Here is an 11,226-nt window from a genome sequence, read left to right on the forward strand (position 1 = left end):
CACCTGAGTCTTGTAGACAGACCCGGTCATATCAGGAAGGCCAGAGGTGCTCGAAGTCGCCGACACTCCTGGAAGGAAAAGCGGTGGGTGGTTCCCATGGCAGCAGGGCCCAGCTCCGGTCTCCCCCACCTCCAGAGGCCCTCTGGGGTGGCCTCGCCTGAGAAGGAGTCAGGGTGGGAGACAACTGCTTTGGGCCTCAGTCCCGGATGGAAGGGAGTGATGCTACCTTTGCCAGGCCCAGAGCCTGCAGCCTTGTTCTGTGTCTGTGATGATCCACCATAGCCACCCTTGCTGTAGTCTCCGGCTGCAGTGCCTGGGGTCAGGTCGTCATAACCTAGCGTAGCGGGGACAAGAGGGGTGTGTGAGCTCGGTGAGCCAGTCCTGCCTGTGCCTCTCTGGGCTGGGAGCGCCCCTCACCTGTGCCGTAGCTGTGCTGGCCGTAACCGCTGGCCTGCTGGAAAGGAGTGCTGGGGGTGCTGAGGCTCACACCATGCTGCTTGGCTGAGGCTGGAGGGACCTGGGTGAGGGACAAGCAGCAGAGGCATTAGTGGAGAACAGAGTGAGGGGAGCAGGTCGCCCAGCTCAGCCTCGGGCAGCAGGTGGCACAACCACCAGGAATGTGTCTTTACTAGTGCCACACCCGCTAGGTCTCCAAGCAGATGAAACAGGAATCCCAGCCTTGACCCATTCTTCAAGGCCAGGTGAGCCCGAGTGGGGACCTGTCCCCCCCGCTGCTTCTGCTCCCTGGAGCTGGAGGAACACCCCCACCGATACTCACAAACATGGTGGGCCCATACTGGAAGGCACTGGGCACGCCTGTGTAGTAGGGGAGGCCAGTGTAGCTGTAGCCAGGCGGCAGGGCGGGACTCAGAAAGGGCTGTTGAGCTGTGTGGTGGGCCTGGGACTGGCTCTGCTGTGGCTGAGCCAGGGTGGTGGGGGGTGCAGGGGACGCAGAGTCACCTCGGCCAAACTTGGTGACATCACCTAGGGGAACAGGGGCACTGATGCAGTCCCCACCCCTCATCCCAGCAGGAGGAAAAAGTCAGACAGGCCCCTGCAAATAGGAACAGGGCTGGCTGCTGGCTCAACAACAGGAAGCTAGCAGGTCTCTGCAGCCCTTCCGTTTGTTTCCAGGCTCCTGGGATGGGCCACAGGCCAGTCCTTTGAGCAGCCCCTACTCCTAACCCCCTGAAGAAGACTAACCTGAATACGGGTTATTAGTGATGCTCCCATCTCGACTGGCGAGGGCTGGGGGTGTAGCGAAAGGGATCCCATAGTAATCCTAGGAGAGACCAGAGACTCGGTCAGCGGAATGGCCTCACCCATTCCTAGGACTGAGGGCCCAGCAGGCAGCTGGGTGCTCCAGGGAAGGCCACGTTCCTGACTGGACCACCAGAGGGCAGCACTCGGAAAGTAAAAACAAACGGTGCCCTTCAGAGTTGTGGCAGCCACACAGCACACAGACACACTGACCAGTCCCTCAGCCTTCCCCGGCAGAGCCGCTGGATCCCGATCACACAACATGATCCTGGGCTGAAGATGCCGTGGATTTCCTGGGAGACTTCCTGGCAATGAAGCCAAAGTGGATCCAGAGGAGGGTGTGGGTGCTTTTCCGGGACACTGCTGCCCACAAGGAAAGCAGGAGGGCTTTCCCTCAGCCCAGAGGCCCCAGGTACAGAATGTCGAGGACTGGCAAAGCCCTGGGTGTTAAGGGTCAGGGCAGGCCTCCCCTCCTCCACAGGGCTCCACTGTGTCTCACCTCCGCGCACACACTTCTCCCAGCTCTTGTGCAGGGTCAGGGCTGTCAGGGTAGAGGGCTGGTCTCTCCTAGCTCAGGACTGATGTGTGCCTGCCTGTAATTGCTGCCCTGACCTGTTCAACCCTTGAGCTTCCTCCTCCCCCTCAGGTTTCTACTTGTCCAGGTAACTTTCCTAGCTGTCCCTTAGAGTCCCTCTCACTGGAGAAGGCACTGAATTCATTTGGCCCATGACCCTCAGCAGCATCCACCTGTGACATAAAATGCCTGAGAGGAGGGGGTGCTAGGAAAGCACAGCTGGTAGGGTTCAAGTGGGGACAGGCCTGCAGGAAACCCAGGAGGCAGTGCTCCTTCACAGAAGAAAACCCGAAGGTGGAAACGAGCACAGACACACCAGACCAGAGCCTAGGAAATGATCAAGGGGAAAGAGAAATCTCTACCTCGAAAGACAGGCTCACAAGTGATTTCTTCTAAGGCACAAAAAGATGAACGGAGTATCAAGCAGGACGACTCCCGGGCCTGGAATCCCACCAAGCCACTCTGAGGGGCCCGACCCAGCACCAACTCCTCTTTCAGAACCAGCTCCCACGTTCCATCCCTGAGGCCCTGGGGCTGCGAGGTTTCCTGAGTGTCAGGAGGACCTGGGCCGCGTTTCCTGGTTTCCCTGTGAAGCCCTAGGGCTTAAGGCATCCCCAGAAACCCCGAGTTCTGTTTTACACCATAGAAATCTGCCAGGACGTCCTCAATACCTTTCTGGGCCCTCCGGGGATGTGGGCAGAAAGCCCCACAGGCCCTCAGGCAGTAGCACGGGTTTGCAGCGGCTGCTGGTTTGCACACTGGGGAAGAGCAGCCCAGCTCCAAGCCTCGGGAAATACTCCAGCAGATGAAAGAGTCTCCCAAGAGAAACAAGCTTCAGCCACTGGGCCCGGTGCCCACAGCTCCCTGAGCTCTCTGCGGTCAGCCCAGAGCAGGCAACACTACTTGTGAAGGCCACCTCACCCTGCACAGAGTGTTGGGGTTGGGGGGCAGGGGGCGCTCCACTCTAGTCTTCAGTCTGACAAAGGACACCTCACCTTCACTTGGGGAAAAGGAAAGCCTGTGCCCAACAGAGCTGACATCAGTGTCCAGATAGCATTACTCCCTGACAATGTGACAGATGCCCCAGACTGCTGAAAACGATCAGGAGTCTGCGCACCTGCAGACCAAGGAGGGAGAGGCAGGACAGGAGCCTGCAGGCTGTCCAGGCAGGGCGCATGCCTCATGTCCCGCTCCTGCACTGCGTCCTGTTCATGCGGCCACATCCCAGAGAAGGCCCAGTGCCTCATCCTGGGAGCAAGGGCGAAAACAGACAGGCAACACTGACCTCAGAGTGAGGCTGCAGCAATGAGAGAGATCCCAGGGCCAGCAATCTTACAAACAGATGGCAGGCTAAACCTGGAAGGGCCCTTTGTCTGCTCCAGCCACTTACTCCAAAGAACGACACTGCCATCACCGATGGCCACTGCAGAAGCTAGACACTAGATGGTACTCTGAAGGACAGGACTTTATAAAAAGCCTAGGGGCAGGCAAGTAACCCCATATCCTGGTCGGTTGTTTTGTTTTTAATGGGGGGAGGCTTAAGGGGAGAGAAGGACCCACATTTGCCAGAGGCACTGCCTACTGGGGCCCAGGTCCCCAAGAGCTTCAAGGTGCCCAGGCTATAGCTGCACCAGGCATCACCATCACAGCAGCTTTCCCGGCTGCGGTGCTGAGGGAGTCCTCAGGCAGGATGTGTCCCGAGGGCCAGACAGCAGGTGGGGTATACGAGACTCAGAGCCTGAAGCCCCCCAGCCTCCCCCAAACCCCACTCACCATTGGCAGCCGTGACTGCAGCATCTGGAGCTCGTCATAGCCGTAAATCTGCGTGGGGACACAAAAGCTGTAAGAGGCCACACGCCACCCCTGGGGAGCCCAGCCCATATGGGGCCAAAAACAAGGCTGGAGGTGGAGGACACGTGCAGGAAGGAGACGGGCACGAGCTGCTGTGGGCAGACGCCCCACCTTGACTGAGTCCAGCTAGAGAAAGGCCCAGGGTCTGAGGGCAGAGCTGCCCTCAGGGGGAACGGAGGCAACTCAAGACCCCCCGAGGCCAGCTGGGCTGAGGGAAGCCGGGAGCGCTCACCGGGTAGGCAGGAAGCAGTCCTCCGGGGCCCACGAGGTACTGGTTGTGCAGCAGGGGAGGCACCCCCTGAGGCAGGTTAGGGGGCGCTTTGCCTGCAGGGCAAAAATCAAATGGAGTAACGCGGCCCCCACACGAGTACAATTCCTCAGCTTCTGGGGCATAGCAGAATGCAGCAGACTGGGTAGCCCCAGGACAGGGACAGGCTGGGCCACAGGGGGTGAGCTGCTGGCAAACCACAGTCGGCTGGGCCCATGCAGCCTGCCCAGGTCTGGCTGATGGGCAGTCACACAAAGTGACCAGGAGCAGCCCATGAGAGCTGCCCCCTCATCTCGGCTGCAGGGATGAGTGAGGACAGGAAAGAATGGACCGCTCCAAGCAGAAAGGCTGCTGGAAATCCTGTCCAGGGAGCATCCTCCCCCGCAAAACTGATTTCACCATCAGCCAGGATCTGGCCCCCACCCCAATCCCAGCTCTGGAAGAACCAGGCCTCAGGAGGTCAGAGGGACAGAAAAGAACCCCACAGGGGCTGAGCCGGACACAGCTGTGCGCTTTCAATGCCTGTGAACCCCCATGGCTGCCCACCGGGGCCTCCTCCCAGGAAGCCACGCTACACTCTTGACAGGGGGAGGGGGGCTGGCCAGGCCACGGGGACACACCTGAGGTCACCAAAGGCGCAGCCCTGGCACTGCTGCTGGGGGCACTCCCGGGGGCACTGCCCAGGCACAGGCTGTTGACCGTGTTCATGCCACTCGGCAAGCTGAGCCCTGAGGACACGGCGCTCGAGGCGGAAGTTGCTGCCGTTGAGAAGGTGGCCGAGGGCTGTAGGGAAGGGGCGCTGTCCATGCTGGCATGCTGGCAAAACAGAAAAGCCAGGGCACATGGATCTAGGGGCAGAGCAGAGAATGCACGAGGACTGGCCTGGGCTGAGGGCCCATGGCCTCAGGCTGACCCATGTGCTCGCCCTGGCCCCTCACTGAAGCCACGGGGACACAATTGGTCAGCTGAGTATCAAGACCACCACAACTGAGATTTATGACCAAAAATCGTCCTAAAAATCGCTCAAGTTGCTCATGCTCTGGTAACTGAAACAGGCACAGAAACCTCAAGTAAACCTTAGTTTATAGATGAACACAGAGAATCTCACTAGGAGGTGAAAACCCACCTCATAAAATATCAGGAGAAAGGAGCCCGGGGCCACGGCAGCCCAGCTCAAGGCAAGGCCTCCTGGGCACTCTGACTTGAAGCCGCAGGTGGCCTTTGCTCCAGCATGTGAGGATATTCTGTAGGTCCTCAGGGTCTACACCAGGAAGGGCATGGCCCTGCCCTAGGCCTTCCCGAGAAGAGCCACCAAGCGAAAGCTTTGAAGAGCCTGAGCGCCAAGTACCAAGGTGGCAGGGAGGGTTTTGAGGGTTGAGAGGAAGCTAGACGAGATATACCTGGTTAGGCAAAGTGAGGGCCGAAGACAGAAGAAAAGGCTCTGTAAGACTGAACGTGTGCACCACAAAGAAGCCGGGAAACTGACGTGAAGCTGAAGAACGGGAAAGACCAGGAGAAAGGACAGCGTGCACTGTCTTCCAAGGCCCAGATGACTGTGCAGGCCCCAGCCCCACAGGCTGCCCTGCCCGCCTAGGCACTAGCAACCAGATCCGGTTCAGCAAGTGCAGACTCCGAAAATTCTGGGTCTCCCGGGGCTCCCCAGGACTCCTGCCCCTTCTACCGAGATGGAGAGACAGACCAGCGAGAGAAGGGCCCAGAGTGGGGCTGAGGCTGCCCACTACCCACACCTCACGATCTCCTGCACAGAGCCCAGCTTCTATCCAAGGACACCAGCCAGAGTCAGAAACAGCTCTGACCACCGCACTGTGATGTCACTGGCCATCCAACCTTTCAACCACAGGATTTAAAAAAAAACTGGCAGTGTGGGGAGTAGGGGGAATCCATAGGCACTCAGGAGTCATCCAGAGAGCCTCTCCTGTCTTGAGTGGGCCCTGAAAAGGTCCCTGAATCTGCCCTTCCACCTCTGGAATCTGTGAAGAAGACAGGCTGCTGGCCCGCTTAGTCCATGTGATGGGGCCATCACTCAGCTCTCCAGATGGGCCCAGGAGAGCACAGCTGACCACACCTTCCCCAGACCACGAGGGGCAGGAGAAAAGACGAGATCCTTTACAAAGTGGGAGAGATCTGGCTCTGACAGATTATGATATACCTGACTATTTAAAAATCAAAACTGTTTCTAAAACAACAAACCTAGGAAAAACATTTGCACTTCCCATCACAAAGGGCTACTTACTAGTCTCCCAACTATAGAAATAAATACCAAGACTGGACATAAAAATGTAAACATCTCAGCCAAAAGGAAATTTAATGGTTTACCAATGTATAAAATAGATGGTTCAAGCTCTTTCAGTTAGACACTATACTGACAGGTCATTTTTCTATTAACATATTAGAAAAATACAAATATTTGGTAACATCATTTTGGGAGGCAGTGGGGAAAGAGGACACTTCACTGTTTGCCAGTGAGAGGTAAGTGGGCTGAAATCACTACGCAGAGTAACATGATAAATGCCCAGCAATGCCACCTCGGAGTCTATCCTGCAGACACAGCATGTGCAGAAAAGGCTGTACACCACTGTCTGCACAGGTACATCTCATGTTCTTGTGCTTGGCAGGTACTGCGTTTCCTACAAAGTGAAGGTCCAAGGCAACTGGGGGGGGGGGGGGGCGGCTCAAGCAAGTCTACTGGTGCCAATTTTCCAACAGCACTGGCTTACTTTTCATCTCTGTGTCACATTTTGGTAATTCTCACAATATTTCAAAACTTTTCATATTTGTTATGATGATCAGTGACCTCTGATGTTACAAATGCTCGAAGGCTCAGGTGATGGCCAGCATTTTTAGCTAATGTATTTATTAACTAATATATATATATTTGGGGACTTCCTTGGCAGTCTGCTGGTGAAAACCCCCATGCTTCCACTGCAGGGGTCATGGGTTGGATCCCTGGTTGGGGAATTAAGATCCTGCATGCCACAGGATCAGCAAGGGAAAAAGAAAAATATGTTATATTTTTTAGACATAATGTTATTGCAGCAAGGCAAAAAGAAAAAAAGATAAATATGTTGTATTTTTTAGAGGCAAAAAGAAAAAAGATAAATATATTGTATTTTTTACACATATCGTTATTGCACACGTAATAGACTAGAGTGTGAACAAAACTTTTATGCACTAAAAAAATCAAAAGATTTCTGTGACCAGCTCTCCCACATTATTTACTTTATAGCAGTGGTCTAGAACCAAACCCGCAGTATTTCTGGGATATCAAAACTGAAAATGGCCCTCAAGTTCCATCAGAGGAGGACTACTAAAATAATGCAATGCAGCAGAGCCGTGAAAAAAGAACAAAGAACTCTGATCCAGCACAGAAACCTAAAGATACACTGTTGAGTGAGGGGGAAAGATACAGGAAACTGTATAGGACGTTCCCATTTACATTACAGGACAAGGCAAAGAGCAGAAAGGAAAATGATTGTGTATGCATTTGATAGGTTAAGAAACAAACTCTAGAAGATCAAGAAAATAATAGGAAAAGGGGCAAAACCAAGTGGAAAAGACAGAAACTTTTCAGTGTGTGTCTTTTCTGTCTTTTGTTACTGAGTCCTGTGACTCAGTGGCCACCTTAGCAACTGCACAGTGAGTTCTGGTTGTGGCCACTGGGACTGTGACACGGTTCCTGCTAAGACCGTGCAGCGGACCATGAGATGGGAGCCCGGGGCGGGAGGTCAGCGCTCCAGGGCTCACAAAGGGGACATCTCAGGGCACCCACTGGCCAAACACAGGGCATAGGTGGTGGGCAGGCAGCTTACTCCGAGGACAGAGACAGTCACACCAACCTCTGCTAGAAAGACAGTGATCTGTGGTGTTTCAAGCAAAGAATTATGTATAAACCAATTTCACTTAAGCTAGAATAGGAATGCCACAATGTTGGCCAGATACTGATGAAAGACAGGACTGAACCTTTTCCACCACTTCATTCTATAGCAAAAGATTTGACTTCTTCTTCAGAAGAAACTAATTTGCCAATTTCCCAACTCCCCCATTCACCTGGGCCCAAAACTTTCCTCCCTGCTTGAAGACCACCTACTCCCACCCTGCAGAAGCCTGCTGTCTCCTGGGAGGGGGCACTTGGTTCTTTCCTGGCACCTTTCCTTCCATGTTCCAGTCTCTCCCAGCTTTTGGAACTGTCTCCACCCCCTACATTGCCTCATCCCACAGTCTAGACTGAGCCGAGACCATGCTCCCAGCTCCAAGCTTAGATGGCAAGACTTCAGTAGCCACAATCCAGGGTCACCCTTCAGCACATCAGGACCTCCCAGCCGGACCCTGCCTGCACTTCTGTTCTTGCCCCTCCACACTCCACACATGCTTCTACAACAGGACCTTCCCAAAGCCCTCGCCCATGAGCTGGAGAAGACGGCCTGGGCTGGCGGGAGTGAAGGTCCCATGACCACACACACTGGATGCGGTAACACTGGCTGGACCATCGGTCTGTCTCAAAGACACACAGACTCTTCCTTTCCCTTCACACACTCTCCCTACAATGGACTTCACAAAGTACCAGAGTATTCTCCAGAAGCACTGCTCTTGATAAAACTGGACTTTCAGCACAGCCCAGTCTGCAGGGTCACGGAGAGTCGGACATGACTGAGAACACACGCAACAGGTGCCAAGCAGAAGTTAGCAGCAATAGACTGTCCTCTAAAAAGCTTGCAAAGACCCCAACATAAGAAGCCCCAGAAAATAAAACCAACCCTGCCAGGCAGAAAGGTCTAGAATGAACAGTGAATTCTGGGGAACAAATCCACCACCTGACAGCCCTGCCCATCGCATCAGGTCTGGAGAGCCGATTTCACCACAGAGGCATGAACCACATGTCCTCCGTGGGGCCTAGGAAATTATCCGTTCAAACCACGAACCAAGATGAGACAGCACAGCCAAGTGATTAGAGTATCCGGATATTCAGATTCACAACTACAGCCTCCCCCAACCCTGCCCACGCCTAGGCCCCAAGCCGGCTAAGGAGGGAGTGGGTGGGGAGCAGGAACACTTACTGTGTGGGATGTGCTGGCGGAGGGCGGCATGTGCGTGGAGGCCAGGCTGCTCTGGTGGCTGGAGAGGGAGCTGGAAGACAAGGCGGCACCACGTGTCCACCACGGCCCTCCACACCAGGGGCCACTCGGCCAGGCAGGCTACCCACGAGCTCGCCTCGCCTCCCCACGGGAAGGCCTGGCTGGACACCCTTCATTCCGCATCACCTCGGACAGGTGTGTTCTGTGGTTAGAAATGACCTAAAGGCTTGCTCACTCGCCATGAGGATCCAGGACATCCTTCCCTGGGAACCTAGAGCCCACTTCAGGCAGCTCTAACCATCTGCTCTGAGACTGTAAATGGTAAGAACAGGATTGTACTAAGAACAGTCAGCCTTGGAGACCCCCTTAAATCTGTGTGTGTGGGAAGAAAGTTCCTACGTCGGCCTCGCACGCCAGAGCTTGAATGCCCATCAAATGCAGAATTCAAGAAGCCTAGCTTCTGCTCCAGGCTGCATGAGGCAAGAGGAGAATTCTGCTCAGAAGGTAGGTGAAGACCCACCAGTCCAGTCCTCCCATGCCTGTGCTGATCACTCATCTCTGAACCCACAGCAAGTGCCACACAAGAGACCTGCTCAGAAATCCCCCAGCACTTTCACCCCACATCATAGTGATGGGACCCACAATGTGGGGCAGGGGCGAGGCACGGGGCCCCCTCCTGAGAGCTAAAGAGGAGCAGAAGCGACCCTTTGGCCCCACCCCATCCCCAAAGACCCAGGGCTGTGTGATAGCAGAGGCATTACAGGCGGCAAGGCTTTCACACCCGGCGCCTGAGACCCCCAGCCCTGCCACACAGCATCACTGCAAATGGCCAGGACGACAGGCAGGGGCACGTGGGCTCTGTCCATGGACACAGCCATCCAGAAGCTCCAGGATTTGGCCTTGGTGCCTCGGACTCTGGGTCCCTGTTGTCCCCATACCTGCTGAGCTGAGAGAGGGGACTGCTGGACAGGTCCCCGGGCTGGGACAGGGAGGGCAGAGTGGCAGTGTGCTGGGATGCAGGGGGCAGAAGCGGAGCGCAGGAGGTGGTGCTGGGCAAGGAGGCCACAGATGGGAGGGCAGAAGGAGGGTCTGTTGTCTTTGGAGCTGGAACGGATGGAGTAGCTGTAAGAAACAGATCAGTTTAGCTCCAGAACCAACTGTGAGTATCGGAGAAATGCTCAGTGTTTTGTGACAGGTTGGTTGGGTTGTGACACACACAAAGTGACACCCCAGGGGACACAGCATGAGTAGGCTGCAGGCGGGCCCTGCCCTATCTGCTGTGATGGTGGGAAGGATGGTTGGAACACAGCCCCAGGCGAGGAGGGAGATACATCTTCATCATCACACACAGCCCCGATGTGCAGGTCAAATCCTCCCGACTAAAGGAACCTGACCCTGAGCTGCACCCAGACATGGAAAGAGGCTCAGAGACTGACAAACACGGTCACAACATGAACACAAGGGACAGTGACCACGTGGTTGGGGAACCACTCAGGGGTTAGGTCTGCTTCTATCAAATGAGTATCACAGCAGGCTGACCTTGAGAAAGTTCATTGCCAGTAGAGGGGAGCAAGGGGCTGAGAGTCCTCTTCAGGGTACATACAATGGAGAATCACACACACCTAAAACCTGAGGAAGATACCCCTGCCCTCCACAGCTACTTCCAAAAGTAAGCATTTTCTTTGCACACACTTCAACAGAACAGACCTCAGAGCACATAAATGCATGCATTAGGCTTTCAGAAGAATAAGAATGCAATCAATCCCAGCTGCAGAAAAGACTCAGTTTTCATGCCTCCACACATACAACTCAGATATGTGCTTGGAAATAAAGCATCATCGTCTTCCGCAGTTAGGAGGGGGCAGCACCTTGCTTCGGGAGGCCCTGAGAGTCCAGGGGACGTGAGCTAGTCTCCGAAAGGGAGGACAGCCCGACAGCCAGCACAGGCAGTGACAGGGCAACAATGGGCATGCTCAGTTCTTAAGAGTGTCCTCACACCCGAGGCTTGTCACTGGCAGGCCTTCCCGAATGGCACCTGTTCTTCCAGAAATCAGATAAAGACACCAGAGATGTCCCTGGCCCAAAACTCACCTCCCTGGGTGTTGGATCACATCAATGACAGGTTCATAGAAAGTGTGTGGTGAACTGAGTGTGACGGTGTGTGTGTGTGTGTGTGTGTG

General features: G+C 54.9%; 1 protein-coding gene and 1 non-coding gene across 4 annotated transcripts in view; both read right to left on the reverse strand.

Moving 5' to 3' along the window:
• LOC120866311 (ubiquitin-associated protein 2) overlaps nt 1-11,226 on the reverse strand; it is a 112,316-nt gene that overhangs the window by 1,279 nt on the left and 99,811 nt on the right. For all 3 annotated transcript variants that reach the window (XM_040243966.1, XM_040243975.1, XM_040243955.1), the window contains 10 exons: nt 9,985-10,168; nt 9,029-9,098; nt 4,574-4,769; nt 3,918-4,009; nt 3,608-3,655; nt 1,204-1,282; nt 779-984; nt 418-517; nt 227-334; nt 4-68 (listed from right to left, as the gene is read on the reverse strand). In XM_040243966.1, the coding sequence (XP_040099900.1) occupies nt 4-68; nt 227-334; nt 418-517; nt 779-984; nt 1,204-1,282; nt 3,608-3,655; nt 3,918-4,009; nt 4,574-4,769; nt 9,029-9,098; nt 9,985-10,168 (1,148 nt within the window). The remainder of the gene's footprint in view (nt 1-3; nt 69-226; nt 335-417; nt 518-778; nt 985-1,203; nt 1,283-3,607; nt 3,656-3,917; nt 4,010-4,573; nt 4,770-9,028; nt 9,099-9,984; nt 10,169-11,226) is intronic.
• On the reverse strand, nt 10,815-10,897 carry LOC120867856. The gene has a single exon (XR_005722046.1). It is a non-coding gene; the product is annotated as a small nucleolar RNA SNORD121A (small nucleolar RNA).

The sequence above is a fragment of the Oryx dammah genome, unplaced genomic scaffold, assembly GCF_014754425.2.
Source record: "Oryx dammah isolate SB20612 unplaced genomic scaffold, SCBI_Odam_1.1 HiC_scaffold_1, whole genome shotgun sequence".
Taxonomy (NCBI): Eukaryota; Metazoa; Chordata; class Mammalia; order Artiodactyla; family Bovidae; genus Oryx; species Oryx dammah.